Here is an 18,224-nt window from a genome sequence, read left to right as displayed (position 1 = left end):
TTTCTGAAAATGGAATTTTCAGTTTTAGAAAATGAGACTAGGGCAACAATCATGTATTTTATCGTGGGAGGGGTCGGAGTGGTGGTAAATATATAGGTACTCTTTAAGTTAAAAAAAAAAGTATCAAAAAATCAAAATTTCATATGATCTATGGTCATTTTACTTCAAGTTCACTCTTTAGGCATTTTTTACACCTCTGACATATACGGTATTGGGATTATGAGTTTTTGCAAATACAATAGGCTTCAACAGTCGTGGCGTCACTTCCCTCGTAATGACGCATAGTTACTAAGTAACTGGTTCTAAACTATCGGGAAAATGGCATGGAATACTTTCTCCGACGAGCCTAAAAGTGTATCCAGAGGAGAAAAGCATTATAAATCTGATCATGTTTTGACCTTTGCACATTCTGATCACATGACATGTGAAAAAGTTCTAGCCAGCGTGAAGAATAAAAAGTAGCGATTTTCTTCGCTTAGAACCAAGCTGCTGGTTGCTGGGCGGACGTGACATCAGACTATTGAATCCTATTCCAGTGTCTACCTGCGTTTGACAAGGAGGTGCCCATGTCTTCCTGGAACGTCACTAGGAACAGCGGGTAGATGCACAGGAACCCGAACAGCAAGAGCGTGTCGAAGAACGCAACCACACAAGCCACCCAGGAATCGAACCCGTCATGCGCCCGCATTTCCTCATCCCTAATCCTCCAGTTCTCATTCTTGATTGTCGGAGCAGTGTCCTTTGAAAACGCGGAAGTGAAACTGACGAAGCTTTCGGAGGGAAACCTTCCACTCTGATTCGCGCTAAACTCAGAGATCGTGCGTTGCATGATATTATTGTTCTGATAGTTAATTTTAATTAAGCGCTGAAACCGACGTCAGTCCATTGCTAGCGATGGCGAAAATATCTTGTTCTGATTTTGTGATGGAAAATAAATGAATAAATGAATTAATGAATGATTGAATAGATCAATGGATAATGACTGAAATAAATAAACAGATAAATGAATAAATAAATGCATATATAAATAAATAAAATAAATAAATAAATAAATGGAGACATAAACAAACGAATCAATCAATAAATTAATATAAATAATCCAAAGAGTTTAATTTAGATATCACATTTCTGACGCACTCAAACAAAACTGGAGTATCAATTTGAACATTGAAAGTTCAAACTCTGTCACAGAATGTCCTAGAGGTAATAATGATATTAATGTTATTAATTAACATCCATACACTACGCACACACACACACACACACACACACACGTTCACACACATACATACATAAACACGCGCGCGCGCGCGCACACACACACACACACACACACACACATATATATATATATATATATATATATATATATATATATATATATATATATATATATATATATATATATATATACCTACATACACAAATACGATTCCATTTAAAATTTCATGGTGAAAATATTCTAATTTTGAACGTGGGCCAAGATGAAAATTAATTCCCACTCAGGCATTTCTTTTCTTTCAAGGCAAACTTCTTAAAATCAAGAGCCATTATTCATTCAATTTACCTGCTCTACTCCTTTCAGTCTGTAGAACATAAGCCTTATTGAAAATTAGACTTGTTGAGTTATTTAGACTCGACACATCACGAAACATTTCCAGTTCGGAGAGGAAATTCTTATTTAAAAAATGATGTATAGCCTGTCCACAAAATAAGGACCGTGGTGATATTGGACGTGTCAAAACAAATTTTTGCAAAAAATCTAGATACGGAAGTTGGAAGATTTCACTTAAAATTCCGTGCATAAGCTTTTGCTATCGAGAGTAGTAATCATTTTAATGATTTTTATAATTTATTAATTAATAGGTGTGGCGATCGGGAAGGGGTTGGAGGGTGGGAAGGGGGGGGGGGGAGCGGAGAGGAGGTTTAAATAAGTAAACATGAGGCAGAGTGAAGGGAGCGAGAGAGAGAGAGAGAGAGAGAGAGAGAGAGAGAGAGAGAGAGAGAGAGAGAGAGAGAATTTTGTTTTGTTAAATATACTGAATTCAAGTAACAATGATTATATCTTGTCCTTCGTTATTTTGAATAATTAAAGAAAATTCTAACTTATTTTATAATTTATTTATTCATTTGTCTGTTTATTCACTTTTTATATAAATAAAATGCCTTAATACTGTTGAAGATATCGCCGAAAACCCATATGTGACCTATATGTGACCCACCGCCACAAAACGGTTTTACGTAAGGATGGATTAGATATCAAATGTATATAAAAAAATAAATCAAATTGATCAGACATATCTGAAATGTTGAAGTTTTGTTGTCGATGAAATTATGTTTATTCTCTTTAATAACGCAAATACACTTAACCGAAATTGCATATTTTGGACTAATTATGCTACGCGTTTAGCTAAAATACTCATAACATCCGTATCAAACTGCGTGTAATCTTAATCATTTATAGTCTGATAGACATAATATACTTTTGTGTGAAATCGATCAAATCAAAATGAAGGCTTAGGTACGTCCATTCATTTTGTCTTTACCTCGCATATGGTCAAGATTTTCTCCCGTGCCGACCCCCCCCTTAAAAAATAATAACAAAAACAAACAAACAAACAAATAAAATAACAAAAAACTAACAAAACAAAAGGATGAACAAAAGAAATAAAAAACAGCAAAAAAAAAAAAAAAAAAAAAACAAAAAAAAAAAAACACCAAAAAACCCCCAACAAAAACAAACAGAAAAAAAACAAAAAAAAAAACAAAAACAAAAACAAACAAAAAAATGAACAAAACAAAACAGAAACAACAACAGCAAAAAAAACAAAACAAAAAAAAAAACAAAAAAAAAAAAAAAAAAAACAAATAAAACCCCCCCCCCCCCCCCAAAAAAAAAACAAACAAAAAAAATAACAAAAAACAACAACCCCAAAACAAAAAAAAAAAAACACAAAAAATAAACAAAAAACAAAACAAAACCAATCAAACAAACAAAAAACTTCAGCTTTTATTATATAACACAATAACCATAAAACGTGAATAAGGGGTCCCTAGCCAAAAGCAACACTTACCATGAAGGACGAGATGTGACTCCTGTTAGGCGATATTACAATTCTGTGAACGGCCAGGTACTCATTTTACACCTGAGTACAGCGGGAGAACGTGAGTAAAGAGCCTTTTCCAAGGACTCAACTATGCGCCTCGGGACTCGAACCAAGGACCTTCAGATTTACGAACAATCAAACAAGAACAAAACAAAAAAATCAAAAAGGAAGAAAAAGATTTACGAGCTCAATGCTCTTCACAATGCTTCATTTATTTGGAACCATATTTCCATTTCAAACAGTACAGGCGTGCTGTTTGTGTTAACACTTTAACAATATTCGTCACTGGCTATGACCAAGTACTCATTCACACCTGAGTTGAGGAGTAATGTAAAAAAAAAAAATTGGTCTTACTCAAGGACACAACTTCGGGGCCAGAATTTTTCACGATCACTTTACTCATCGAGCAACTGACCGCACATGAATTTGCTTGGCTTTTCTGAGAAGACGTAACTTTAGTACTCAAGCAGGCCATGCTCTTCAACCATGGCATATAAGGGAGGTGACAATGTTATTTCGACAACATATGATTTTAGTCACAGTTGTTTCCCTTGAATTTTTATTCTCCTCGGTTGAGTAAAATATTTTGGGCTTTACTTCCCTTTAAAAAGTAAAGGTCATAACCCCACTCACGGACTAACGACTAACAACAACAACATGGCTGCGTCCTTGGTCGGAAGGTTCTCACGCTTGCTTGTGTAATCCTTTTTTTCCTACATATTTTGAAGAAAACATCCGCTTTGTTCAAAATTAAATTATTGTTTTTAAAAACAATATCGTTAAATCTAAATTTACTACAGCAATACCGCAATGCCTCTTTTTGGAGTGTTTTAAATCTTATTCATCTTTTATTCTTGTCCCAGTGCCGCAGTGCAGTCAGTGTCAGTGCCCAGTCCCACTATTCCCCACATTATATAAATCTGACATGGCGGCTTTTTGCAAAAAAACAAAAAACAAACCCAAATTTTGCAAGCTAAAAACATCAAAATTTGCAAAAAGTTGCGATTAATTTTCCTAAAAACCCATAATTCGTTCATGAAAGAGAAAGGTATTTGTTTGTTTTTAAGTTTCACGCAATGCAACAAATGTAAGGTCATAGTCATATCAGCGCCAGTAAAAAGGAAGAAAATGGGATCTAGTAAAAAGTTCTAGAATTACAATTAAAGTACCCAAGAAAAAGGAAGAATACGCTATCAGTTTACTTATTTTGAGATTATATAACTTTCATCCTGACACAAGCACAGGTCCCCCAAGCCCTATCATGATAATGAAAATTTGTCAAAAAGGAGGAAAATCTACCGGCCCATCAGTCAAACCCAAATCTAATGCAAATATAACATAGCTATTCATAGTTATTAGATATATTATTAGAAAAGCACTTCTGATCATTAGACACATCCTGACCTTTTGCAAATATAATTTAATGAATTGTCATTTCCAATTAAACATTTTAGAGGCCTATAATGTCGCCCACTATATCAATGAATCAAGAGATTATGATAAACTTTTGGCCAAAAGACCAGGAGGTATTTGTTTTTACATAACAATGAACAAACCCGGTTAGTGTCTGTATTATTGCAACCTTGCAATGATGCAGCTCATAAATAAGAATCTTTAATTAATTGCAAAACATGTTCCAGCAACAATCAAATTTAAATTAGCCTTTAAACAGTCATTTCTTAAATCGATCAGCCTAACTTATTATCTCTCTCTATTAACATAATATGAAGATAGAAGGGTGGTTGAGAAAGAAATATGGATATGAGAGAGAGAGAGAGAGAGAGAGAGAGAGAGAGAGAGAGAGAGAGAGAGAGAGAGAGAGAGAGAGAGAGAGAGAGAATTGATGAATTTATTTTTAAAAAGTTGTTTTATAATTAGACACAAGTTATATTGAATACTATTAACAAATTCAGAACAATCAAACAAGAACAAAACAAAAAAAATCAAAAAGGAAGAAAAAAAAAGTCAGGCTTATAAAACTAATAAAATCGCCAAATGTACTATCATGCTACAGCTAAAAGGTACATAAATATTTACACCCATTTGCCCCATCCCCTTCCCTTTCGATCATCTTCTCATCCATGGCCACCATGTGTCGTGTGCTACTTTTGACATTTGGCACCAGTGTGTCTAGACTAACGTCATAAATAATGGAGTGTCACCAAAATTCATGCAACTGAGCAGAGTTGTCAAAAAATGATAGAAGGCATATTTTCTTTCCATGAACTACCACTTAGCAGAAAATGTTTGACATGACAAAACAACGGAACATTTATGAAAAAATCCACTGGCCCCCACTAAATTTTTAAAACAATTTTTCTTTTTTTTTGTGGCAAAATCTCGAAAATTTGCAAAATTGTGCAAAAAATTGCAAATTTTGTGGCCGCAATCCAAATAAGCGATTTTTTGCCATTTTTTGCGGCTGCAAGCGATGCAAAAAACTGCCATTACAGATAAATATAAGTTTTCCAAAAGCCAAGTCAACTCAGTCACAACTTATGAATTTATTCGCCCATCATGAATTGTGATTAGCAACAAAATCTTTATTTTCGCACACAAAATGTCATGAAAGTGAAAATTCCACCGTGTCTATTCAACTTCTTTTCCAATGATTACAATAAGGTTCATAGTAACAGATAGTATTCAATAATTATACCGTCGGTAATAATAAGACTAGTAGTTAGTATTACCGGTAAATCAGGGAGGTTTTTTTTGGTTTGTTTTCAGGCAGTTTCTTTATCTCGAGGACCTTACAGAAGGCCTCTTGAACTAAAACCAACGTGCCTATATTCGCAGCTCTGATACTGATAACAGAATGTGATTTAAAATAGACCTACTACTGCTACCATTGAATTGTAGAACCAAAACAATTTTATTTCAAGATGAGAAAAGACGAAATCTAGAGATTTTAGATAGGGGCAGTGGCATGGAAAGGTTCCCAAATAGAGAACGCTTTGCACTGGTTTGAGAGCATTTCCATCACAATAATACTAGTAGTAATAATAATAATAATAATAATAATAATAATAATAATAATAATAATAATAATAATAATAATAATAATAATAAAAAATAGATCTTTATTGTCCATAAATATGTCAATTTGTCATCTAGTTACACTTGTTATACATTATATATTGTGCGGTTATGGTCTTGTGGTATGACACTCGCTTTCAGACAACACCGGTGTTGAGGAAAGTAAAATTTGCCTATTCCCAACCGGTGTTAGTGTTAGTATAAGTTTCATATTCCCAACTGGTGTTGGTAAAGTATCTACCCCAAGAAGTGGCACATGGCCATAAATCTGCAGGTTCCGTGGTGGCCCAATTTCAAATGGCTAAAAGATAGAAGATTTTATATTTTATACCATACTGATAGAACTACGAAAAACAGGCTAGTTTTGGAAAGATTGCATCATGGATGCCCACTTGGCATTTTTGATTCCATTTGTTTTTGAAATTCTGTCTCTCTCTCTCTCTCTCTCTCTCTCTCTCTCTCTCTCTCTCTCTCTCTCTCTCTCTCTCTCTCTCTCCATCTCTCTCTCTCTCTCTTCTCCCTCACCCTCTCTCTGGCGTATGTGGTTGTAGGTGTGTGTGTGTGCAAAAGAGAAAGAAAGAGGAGGGAAGGGGGGGGGGGGGGGGCAAAGATGCATACATGATGTAGGAAGAGAACGCCTATATAGTTGTTAGGTAAATATTAAATGAATACGGTCCATATAAATATTGTGGTTTAGGTAAAATACTCACAATATTCCCCCCCCCCCCCCCCCCCCCCCCCCCCCCCCCCCCCCAGATGAATCCTACCAACACACAGAACTGTGACCTTAAACGTATATATCTGATTTAAAGAAGGAATGAAATTGACGTCACTCAGCTCTTTGTTATTATTTTGACAGCCTGTTCGTTATTTGTTATTTATTACTAAATGATATCAGTCAGACAATAAAAGTTAAAGGTTAAAACACGGAAAACTGTGTTTGTATGTTGGTATGTTTAATTTGGTTGGCAACTTCATTCCTTCTATGAAGGAACAGAGTTGACGTCACTCAGCTTTATGTTATTGTTTTTAGCCAGCCATTTTTATGAGTAGTTCTCACTAAAATGTATTAATATAAACATTTAAGATTACATATAGTTTTATGTGTTAGTGTTATAACGTTATATCCGGTGGGTGGATGTTGTGAGTTTTTAAAAATAATTGTAATGCATCAATACAATGGAGTGAGTAGAGTTCTTGGATAAGTGTGTGTAATCACTCTTAAATTTCAATGTGTCAAAACATAATGCCGAGCTTTCACTTTCTGTTTAAAATGGCGTCTCAAATCATAGGGGGATCAAATAAAATTAATTTAATATTTTTTATATGCTATTTTAAAATCGACCATAATCACCAACATCCCGGCATCCTTTTATAGAAAGTTTAAAATGTTGACGAATTGGTTAATTTTCATAGCAGATAGAAGTCTGGTTTTCCCCTGTAGTCGACACACACTATAGACAGATAGACAGACTTGCTCTTTCTTTTATTGATGCAGAAGATAATATTTTTCTGAAAATCTCAGATATTTTTTTACATGTACTGTACCTATAACCCGAACTTTTAACGTTTGAACCTACTTGAGCTAAGTTTGTGAAAGTGATCAATAAACGAAGTTGAATGGGTAGGGAAGTGTTTTACCCCAATAAACCCTTGTTTATGAAATCATGGCAACATTTTCTGATATATGTGGAAAATCGCAAATTATGCGGAATGCATTTTATGCCAATGCTGCTGCATAAAACTCCCAGCTCAGGTTATCACACGTACTAGTCAAAGTCATGCATTTGAAAAATAAATCTGAAAATTAAAATACAATAACAGTCAAATTTACACCCAAGATTCACAAGAATGAAGCTTTTATAATTTATAATGTGGATTTCTTGTTTGGTTGAGAAGCTTTGCAATGGGTACAAAACTGCTTGCTCTCACTAACATGCATTCACTTCCTGAAGTTGGCCTGTCGTTGGAGCTGTTACATGGCAACCTGATTTGATCTTTAGAAATTTTTTCATTGTTATTGTAGTAATTGTAGTCACGCTTTAGCGATCATGTCAGAAAGTAGAAAAAAACACCCCATTGGAAAGAGGAAAGACGCTACAGTCGAATATTTCATGTGGCAACAATGTAGCAATATCACATGGTACAAAATAGTAGCGTAATAGAATTAGACAAGAATAGACCCCATTAGATCTAGATTTATAAATTGTGAATAAAATTTCAGATTGAAGGGATACAAATTTGGCAGACTTCCAAGAGCCCGAAGGGAAATTCGCGTTAGAGAATGGCTCAGACTCAAAAGAAATAAAATATTCCTGAAAAATATTTTTTTGGGGAAAAATTTGTGGTAGTTTACAGATAGTTGTGAAATTTGCAGCTGCAAATTACTGTGATGACAATGTAGAAATGGACAATATTTTGTTTCAGTTTGAGAGTATTTCCATTTCACCCCATAAAATTTTGGGTTATCAGACCCACAAACAAGTACACATTGGTTAGAACTCATCAAATGAGGTCATCAGGCTCAAACTTAAAGGCAGCATGACTAGCAATGATTAAACAGATGCAACCATAATCCAGAAATATAAATCCCCGGTTTCTGAACTATAATTTATTTTTTATCGATGAAATATTGCTGACATCTTATCTTTCTTCCATTTTGAATCATTTGACAGGCAAAGCAGTGGATCCCTTGTGGATTCATCATCCCACATTCACACACAAGCTTCACCATTGCTGTTTCATGCCTCTGAAAAACTCTGGTAAGATATTCATTTAACAAATAACGGTTTATATGATAAGGTTAGTGAATGGACACAAGTATTTCATCTTGAAGGGCCTGATTTCAATCTCAAATTCATATTAGTGAATTTTTTTTATTTCCACCACTCAGAGAGAGGAGCATGACTAACGAGAATTGAGTGTTGGTTGGTCAAAGAAAATATTGTGAAATGATTTTGTGTTTTTCATTGACTATATTGTAGACAATAGAAATGAGGAAATATCCATCTTGCTCTTTATCAAGATTGTTTTGATTTTATGTATTTTTTCTTTTAGTGCAAGCCACTAACTTGCAACAGAATCGTTATGCAGAAATCATTCCAATTAAGTGGCGTTCAAATTAACTGATTCAGCTGGAATCAATTGGAATAACCTATAAAGACCACACAAGTGGATATCATAACATATGACAGAACATCCTTTTATTTGTTTGTCTAAAATATTACCTTCCATTCCTCACTACATTAAAAATGATAAATAAATAAATTAATAGAATAAAATTCCCTTTATTCATCCCTTAGGGGAAAATTGTATTTAGGGTCTATTCCAAGGGGAGCTGCAGTGCAGTGCCATAAACTGATCTAGGGTGAGGTGACTTGCTCTAGGCCACACAGCGCAGCAGGTATTCGAACTCGGTACCTTTCGGGTACGAAGCAAAGACCGTACTGCTGAGCCGAGTTACCCCTAACATTACATATATGTAGTCGTGATGTTAGTAGACTAAAGAGAATATATCAGCCTATCTTATACTTAACTATATTTTCATACAGAACTGTCACTACAACCATATTTCAAAAAAGAGGCCAAATGAATGATGAACACATGAATACTCTTCCACAATAATCCACAACGCATACAATTTTAATCATCTCTGCGTGCCTTGTCAGAAGCAAATCAACTGTTGCATCATTACCTGTTCTCTCATTAATGATCTGTAGCTCTCCAACACTGGCAAATGGCTAAAATATAAATCTTACTATAGCAAAGGGAATGGATGGTGATAGACTCAATGCCATTACTAGGAAAACATCTGTTTTATTCATTTGAAGGCACGGGATGACTCCGTTCTTGTTCCTTTCAATTAGAATACTCTTGTTTTTGATTTCTTGTAAAGAAAAATTCTTGAAATGTTTGCTAATGCTTTGAAGTCATTTTATTTAACTGGCATACATTCTGATTAAATAGTATGAACTATTTAGAAAAAAAATTCTGTTACAGAGAGATCTTTCATTTAAGGGGTTGTTCCGCTAAAGCAGCTTTGACATTTATTTTTTTATTAATTAATTTTTTTTTGATTATGGTCGTTTCATATTTCTTTCTATTTTAAATAGAAGAAAGTGATTAATAGTAGTGGGATTAATTTTTCTATTTATTCATAAGTAATTTCAAAGCGTAAATAGAATTCGAACTGTCAAAAAATAATAATTAGATGTCCTGCGTATGTTACTAGACACAGAATATCATGTGATCTGACTTAATAGCATGTTAGCAGCCACAGCAGAATGTTGAGTGAACCGTTTGCACCATGTTACGCCTACCTTGGAACTTAGCAGTTGTCAATATTTCACAAAAGTCTATTTATGAGGCTAATTTTGACACACAGCAGTTTTGCTCCATTCTTTGTTTTGTAGCTGTCAGAGACAGGTTCAATGAGGTAAGAAAGAGAAACAGATTATTTGTTCAAATTATAATGTCATTTTCTATGAGGTCAAGAAGACTGTCAATTCTGAAAAAGAAGACAAGAAAAAGTAGAGAGTAAATCCATGTTAAATGAAGTTGCATTGGTTCATTTATCTCTATAAATATAAACTCTTTTTTTCATGAGCTTAATTTTAATTGTTTGCCATATTTTTTTCTTATTTTTCTGTAGTGGTCAGCCAATGAAAAAGCGTAAATCTATGGACCCCCAAGTGGCTGCAGCCCGTACACAGAAAAAGCTAAAAAGGATAGATAAAGAGATCAAGAGACTGTCAAGGTTTAGTAAGATTTTGAAGCCAGTGGATGAGATTGAAGGAGACAGGAGAAGACTAATGGCTGCAGTGTAAGGACTATTTCTTTTGTTATTAAAGCTCAGGTATGAGAGAGCTTTGCTGAAAAGTTAAGTAGTGAGAGAAAAAAAAAAAAAACTCCTCAGAAAGCTCTTAGTTTATTTTAATCCTGATAGTTGAGTTGATAAATCATTTTCTTCACACACAACATCTCAAAACAGTAGTATGCCAAAGTGAATCAGATACTTAAAATTCAATTTTAAGATAATCTACAAAATACGAGTTGAAATAAATACCATTATTGAAGTGAGCAAGTTTTTGTTTCCTAATTCTGATCCCTGATGGGCTGGTATTAGTCCTGGGGGCAGTCACGATTTTATTTCTGACCCCTCTCGACTCAGCAGTGGTTGAGTAGCTGGCTCTGTCAGATCTGATGGAAAGTAAGTTGTTATAAGTGAGTGCCCATTCCAAAGGGTAGCAAGCAACCTCTGTTGTCAGTTTAATAGAAACTGGGATACACTCTATGGGCTTATTAATAAGGCATTGTTAATATATCTAAGGGAGGCTTGGCAACCCAGTTGTGACAGCTGTTGTTGTGTCTATAATTGGTATGATGTTATGAACTATCCTTCGCTTAATATTATATAAAGCGTTGTATGATGATTTAGAATTACAAAGAGGCATCAAAAATAATAAACCATCCTGTTGATGAAGTAGAAAGAATTCATGGAAAAGCAATAGAAAGGAAAGCATTCTCAATTACCAACAATAAAAAAACATATTTTATACCATTAATTTGATCTTTTGCCATCTGGGAGAAGTTTTTGTCAGATTAAATGTGGAACTAACAAGTATAAATCAACGTTCGTTTCATCAGCAATAAAAATGTTGAATATTTCATATGGTACAGCAAAACCAAGGATTGATGCGTTGACTGATTGACTGATTAATTTGTTTAATGTTAGGCTAGATGAAGTGACCAATTGATAATGATGATAATATTTGGTGTTGAATTGCCAAGAATGTAACGAATTGAAAATGAAATGAAAATGTTAATGTTGTGTATGTCGCATGCGTGAAAGAAAGAGAGGAAGAGAGAGAGGGAGAGAGAGAGAGAGAGAGAGAGAGAGAGAGAGAGAGAGAGAGAGAGAGAGAGAGAGAGAAAGAGAATGGGTAGGAGTGAGGTGTCTGTTCTATGTTATAGTTATCATATAACGTTATGACAAGTGTAACTAAATGACAAATTGCCATATTTATGGACAATAAAGATCTATTATTATTATTATTATTTATTATTATTATTATTATTATTATTATTATTATTATTATTATTAATTAATAATTGTAATCTCTAAATGAATGATAATTATGATGATAATAATAGTAATAATAATAATAATAATAATAATAATAATAATAATAATAATAATAATAATAATAATAGTAATAATAATAATAATAATAATAATAATAATAATAATAATAATAATAATAATAATAATAATAATAATAATAATAATAATAATTATTATTATTGAAAGAAGAAGAACTAATGCCATTCTCCTCGTATTGGCTCTGCAATTTTTTCCCTTATTTCGGCTTATATTATCTTATTCTTTCTTATTTATTTATTTATTTATTTATTTATTTATTTATTTTGTAATCAATAGTGAAAGAAAAAGAGAGCCCACAGTATTAACATTTGAGGAATCCGAGTCGAGGGCTTTACTTCAAAAGGCCTGGACGTGCTACCGCACCAATCGTCACCATGATATGGTCCAAGTGTTCTCCAAAGTGTCTGCAGCACAGCAGGAGGCCCTCGAGGAGTTAAGAGCTGAGTCAGAAGAATTGTACCAGGCTGCTATCCAGGTGTGTCTTTGTCTCATTTTATTTAGTCAGTCAGCTTTGTTTGAATTGCAGGCTTGCTAAGCCCAGTTTGACATTGTTGTTGTACCTTATGTGTCCTAATAAAACGCACACCCCTTCAGATTCCCAATGGCCTTGTTTTTGTTTTTTTGTTTTGTGTTTTTTAAAATCAGCTTTCTCAAAAGTAATTTTTAAAATTTAACATTTTGGGCCAATGTTTTGGAAAGAATTAATGCCATATTGATAAAACTCAAGAATAAAAGATATATAGGAAACAATGCATAATGTTTGCATTTTATAAAAATGTACATGCATGAGTGTCTAATAAACGCATCCCCCACCCTCCCCAGATTTTCTGGCAGTTTGTATTTATTAGGACATATCTGTTACTTGATTAGATAAATTTGTCAAAAATAGGTCAATGTTTGACTCACCATGTCAATCTGGCATTATGTTTGAATGGAATAGATGAAGACAATTGATTTTGAAGTCTAAGGGATCAGAATTAGGAAACAAAACTCACTCGCTTCAATAATGGTATTTATTTAAACTTGTATTTTGTAGATTATCTTAAAATTGACTTTGAAGCATCTGAGTCACTTTGGCGTAATCCTGTTTTGAGATGATAGGTCATATTTTATGTGAACTGCCGTCTCAAAATGGTATTATGTCGGAATGGATCTTGGACACCTGAAAGAGAGTGAGGAATTTAAATGTAAAGAAATACGAACTTATGAGTTTTTTGCTTTCACAGTTAATAGTTCACTTATCATTGACCGGCTGCTGCTGACAAAGTTGTCCTTAATGAAGTAAGATTAAGGAATTTAAAAAAATGATAAAACTCCGAAAAAGAATGAAGTTGATGTCACTGGGCTCTTTGTTCTTGGTTTTAGATTGCCATTTGGGTGATTAGTTCTCATTCAAGTCAGTCAAACAAACTATAAACATTAAAAGGTCATGCAAAGTTCTGTGTATTGGAATGATTGATCTGGCTGGCAGAACAATTGGATATTTCCCTTAAAAGTGTAGTATCAATACAGTTTGGAAACAACCAGTGACAAAACTCCTTGTGCAATTTGCAACAATCTTCTCTTCTTTTATAATTTTTTTGGGGTCTAATTTTGGCCCATTGCCTCAGTACAATATTTTTGTCGGGGTGACCAGGTTTCAAAAATTCATTGTTGAAATTGAAATGGCCAGAATTGTGAAATGTTTGTTTTGTCTCTTTAATAAATTATTTTCAGTCTAATCAATTTCTCTCCTATTTTGTCCATTAATTCAATTGAAGGCTGGTTTTCCAAAACTTGTTGTCGATTTTTCTAATTTTTGAGATTTTCCATCTTTGAGATAAATTTAAATGTAAACTTTATTTTAAGCATAAATTGACACAAGAATTTCCCAAACATTAGTATGAATTTGAATATGATAAAATAATAGATCAAATGAGAAATTTTAGGGGAAATAATCATCAATTTCTCAAAATGGGAAAAACAGAGTTATGGAGTTTGGGAAAACCACTCTTCAATTGGTTAGCACCTAGACTGCCCTAAATCCTTAAATTAATTTTGTCCCTTGTTCCTACAGAAAGATGAGAGTTTGATTCCGTTGACGTTTGAAGGGCCTAAAGAGACACCACCCATCAAATACTATGATGCCCCCGATGGAGACTATGTTGACACGACACGCAAATTCTGAACAGAGGATGAAAAGAGACTAATTTGTTAATTCTCTTTAGCAGGGTCATGTTGTAAAAAAACAGATTTTTGTCTTGAACTGAGGGCTTCAACTCTCTTAGTACCTTTAATCAGACAGTTGCACCAAATATGATTTTTAACTGCTGAATGTGATAGATAATGTAATTGAAAATGATCTTTCACCTAAATGTAGGTCGAGTGTCGTCTTAGCTAGTGGTGGTTGGGGAGCTGGATATGTTTCATCTGGCAGAAGGTGCTTATCAATTGACTAGCATCCTAACCAAAGGATGGCAAGCAATTATCGGGGATAAACTCTTGTCTCCATGAGCCTTATGGCTCTAAAGAACAATGCTAATCTTAGTGGTGTCAGTCATACTTTACAAACATTACTCCAGTCAAGTGAGGTGTTGATGAGTAATTGACTATAAATATTGATGGATACTATACTACTACTGGTAAGAAATTAAATTCTTTACAGGCAAAGTGTACAGAATGAAATGGAAATTTGACTCCTTGTGGACCAGATTTGGGCAGTAAACGAACCATTATGAATTGCTAACTCCTTGGCCTTGCTAACTCCAAGGAAAGGCAGGATATAAATGTGCCCCACAATGCCAATCTGGTATTAGGTTGGAATGAATTAGATGAAGAAAATTAAGTTTAGAGTCAGAATGATCTTGTGTGGGGTCTTTTGACCTCCCTCGGTGGGCAGGAGGTCACTTCTATACCCATATGTCTTTGTTTTGGAATGTGATTGCTTTGTTTTGTATGGGCCTTTCCGAAGTCCTTGGCTGAGGGGGAAACAGTAAAATGTATAATGTTGGTTTGGGAGGTGATAATGTTTTCCCTGTAAATCATTTCACTGTTACGCGTTGTTCTTTTTAAAAATACATTATGGTTTTTGAACATTTGAGTGTATTCTTCTTAGTGAGATCCTGTGCTTGACTTTGGATGAAACTTTTAGGTGATCTCAATCGAAGTGCACTGATAGTAAGTTCTTGGAATCCACATCTACTTTCTATTTGAAATAGTTCCTCTTTGTCTTACTTTTTCTCCTTTGCTTTCAATTGCAAATCTAGAATTTGTTGAACATCCTATTTTCTTCCTTTTTTCTGGCGCCGAAAAAAAAAATTTAAAAATTCAGAACGATCATGTTTTTGAAGATTTAAATTCAAAGCTCATTCTTTTCAATTTTTTACAGTCTTGCTTTCTCTTTGGTGCTGTTAACTTCAGATCTGAGGCTGTTCGAAAAGGTCGATTTCGTGATGTTCCCACAAAAATATTCCAGTAATAAGTTATTCGGTAAGAACTAAGAAAAGTTTGTTTTCACCTTTTTTGTTATTTGAATACTGTAGAGTTAAATCTCTCCTTACCGACTGTTTTCAGGATTTTTACTGAAATGTAATATCGACCCAATACACAAATTGAATTTTTAGACTCACATTTAAAAGTAATAAGTACATACATTTCATCTTGTTCAGGAAAACAATCTTTACAAAACTACACTAAAATCTTGTAAATATTATGAAGATTGTTCTTAATATTTTGTGATTTATAAAACTAAATCTGTATAAAAAAAATACCATTTCTATCGGAACGAATGTGACTGATTTTCCTACAGTTGGTAAGGAGAGGGTTAACCAAAAGCTGGCGATCTTGCTCCAATAGAATAGCAGACATAGTTTCTCAAATGTTCAAACAGGTGTGGACAGACAATCGACTTTGTCCTCACTTTTTCGACCCATCTTTGCGGGTGGTTGGATGGGAGCATCACCCTTGAATCATATACCTATGATGTTCGCATGGGTGTACGATCCGATAGTGATGTCGTTTCTTCTTCTCTTTACTACTAGCCTATCCTGCTTCTTTGGTTTGTGATTGTATTTTTGACAGGGGATATTTTTTTTTCTTTAAATCTTCTGCCTGTTTGTCCTTGGTTATTTATAATTTAGCTTATGATATCTTTAGGTTATGATTTTGATTTACATTTGTACTATTTTTGTTAGATTGTTAGATTGCTTGTTTTTTTGTTTCAGCGGTCTCTCATATAACCTCAATTGTGTTGGAAGAGACCTAAAGCAACAAACAAACAAAAAAACCCATCTTTAAAGCTGTAACTGCAATGATTTAGATGCTAGATCGTCAGTTTTTCTTTTGTTTTTTTTTTTCTTTTCATTTTTTGACCCATAAATAAACCATGGTAGCACGCCTGACCGGTCATCAGCAGGTCTGAGGTTCGATCCCCGGTCGAGGTAGACTGATTTTTCTGAACAAGTGTGTATGAAAAAAGCAAGAAAGAAAAATGAAAAAAAAACATCCAAAAAAATCTTCTCTGATTTAAGGGTGTTGCCATCTGATGAACTTTGTATGAAATGTTTTCATATTATGTTTAGTAAGAGAAAGATTATCATGCCTTTTTAAAAATTTATGTTAGCAAGCGACATCCCTGGGTCTTTGATCTCCCATGGTGAGCCAGGGAGGTCACTCTTGCTTAACTCACTCAATCCTAGAGATTTTTGCTACTTTTCAAAATTGGAAAAAAAAAACTATTAAAAATGAGCATGTATATAGATAGTTTTATTCAACTATCATTAACACGCAAAAACTAAAAACATTAGCTTTGATTCTACGCCTGTAATTTGTCTCATAAAAATGAAATAAATAGGCATGGGGTAAAAGTAATCCAAGTAAACTATCGATATAGTCGGTGTTAGGGTTGATAAAGTTAAACATCCATCCTCTACCAAATATCAGTGATCAGATTACCCTTTCCAGCTTGATCTCTGTCGTTGTTTTGGAGTGATATTACTCCGTTTTTCTTTTCTACTTCTGGCAGGGATCCTGAGCTAAGAAGGAAGCAGTCACATTTACAGTTTCTTTTTTTTTTTGAGAGATGATATTTTATTCATTGTAAATTGTAAATCGTCTCTTTGTTAAGTATTGTTTAGATTATACAAGTTTAGAACTTTCTAATCATTTGAGAACTTCCTTCACAGAGTGATCGTTTGCTTGTGCCTTGATGGACTCCTCATTTTCTTATTATTCATTCATTCATTCTTTTTCTTCTTCTTCTTCTTCTTCTTCTTCTTCTTCTTCTTCTTCTTCTTCTTCTTCTTCTTCTTCTTCTTCTTCTTCTTCTTCTTCTTCTTCTTCTTCTTCTTCTTCTTCTTCTTCTTCTTCTTCCTCTTCTCCCTCTAATCCTTCAATTGCATATTCAGTAAGCATTTTGTTGGTCTATTTTTTTTGCCATCAGACTTGTCACCTCCCCAAAAAAATCTCCCCTCCCCCAAGAAACCCAAACAGACCAAAAACCCCCCCAAAATACCACCCCCCCCCCCCCCCCCCAAAAAAAAAAGGTAAAAAACAGACAAACGTATAAATATTGAATTTATCCAATGGTTAAATATATTTATATTACGCATTGTTCTATATAATATTGTTGATATGTACATAGAAATTTTAATAAATTTATGATTTTGCTTTTATGGGACTGCTTTGCTTATAATTTCTTGAACACCGTTCGGCAGTTTATCCTGGTTTCATTATTATTCAACAGACAATAGCAATTGCTTGCTATGCTTTGGACAGGATGCTAGTTTACCACAAAGTACTTTTCACAAGATTTAACAGACCCAGCTACCCAATCACTGTTGGATCTCAACTTCATCCGGAGTGTATCCTGACCTTGCATGTAAAGTGAGTGCTCCATCAACTGTGAGCTAATGGGACCCCAAAGGTAGCTATGAAGCTAC

General features: G+C 34.1%; 2 protein-coding genes across 3 annotated transcripts in view; one reads left to right on the top strand and one right to left on the bottom strand.

Moving 5' to 3' along the window:
- LOC144974081 (monocarboxylate transporter 10-like) overlaps nt 1–820 on the bottom strand; it is a 22,066-nt gene extending 21,246 nt beyond the window's left edge. For both annotated transcript variants that reach the window (XM_078916972.1, XM_078916971.1), the window contains exon 1: nt 544–820. In XM_078916972.1, the coding sequence (XP_078773098.1) occupies nt 544–688 (145 nt within the window). In that variant the 5' untranslated portion in view covers nt 689–820. The remainder of the gene's footprint in view (nt 1–543) is intronic.
- A 2,920-nt stretch (nt 821–3,740) lies between these two features.
- On the top strand, nt 3,741–17,047 carry LOC144972471 (large ribosomal subunit protein mL40-like). The gene is made up of 6 exons (XM_078913671.1): nt 3,741–3,805; nt 8,819–8,905; nt 10,795–10,965; nt 12,583–12,781; nt 14,363–16,225; nt 16,584–17,047. Exons 1-5 carry the CDS (start codon nt 3,765–3,767, stop codon nt 14,471–14,473), a joined length of 609 nt encoding a protein of 202 aa, XP_078769797.1. The 5' UTR covers nt 3,741–3,764; the 3' UTR covers nt 14,474–16,225; nt 16,584–17,047.
- The last annotated feature ends 1,177 nt before the right edge of the window (nt 17,048–18,224 follow it).

Source organism: Berghia stephanieae, chromosome 5 (genome assembly GCF_034508935.2).
Source record: "Berghia stephanieae isolate SIO BIC M18660-M18661 chromosome 5, UCSD_Bste_1.3, whole genome shotgun sequence".
Lineage (NCBI taxonomy): Eukaryota > Metazoa > Mollusca > Gastropoda > Nudibranchia > Aeolidiidae > Berghia > Berghia stephanieae.
Note: the sequence above shows the minus strand (reverse complement) of the source record. Positions and strands in the feature narration are given on the sequence as shown.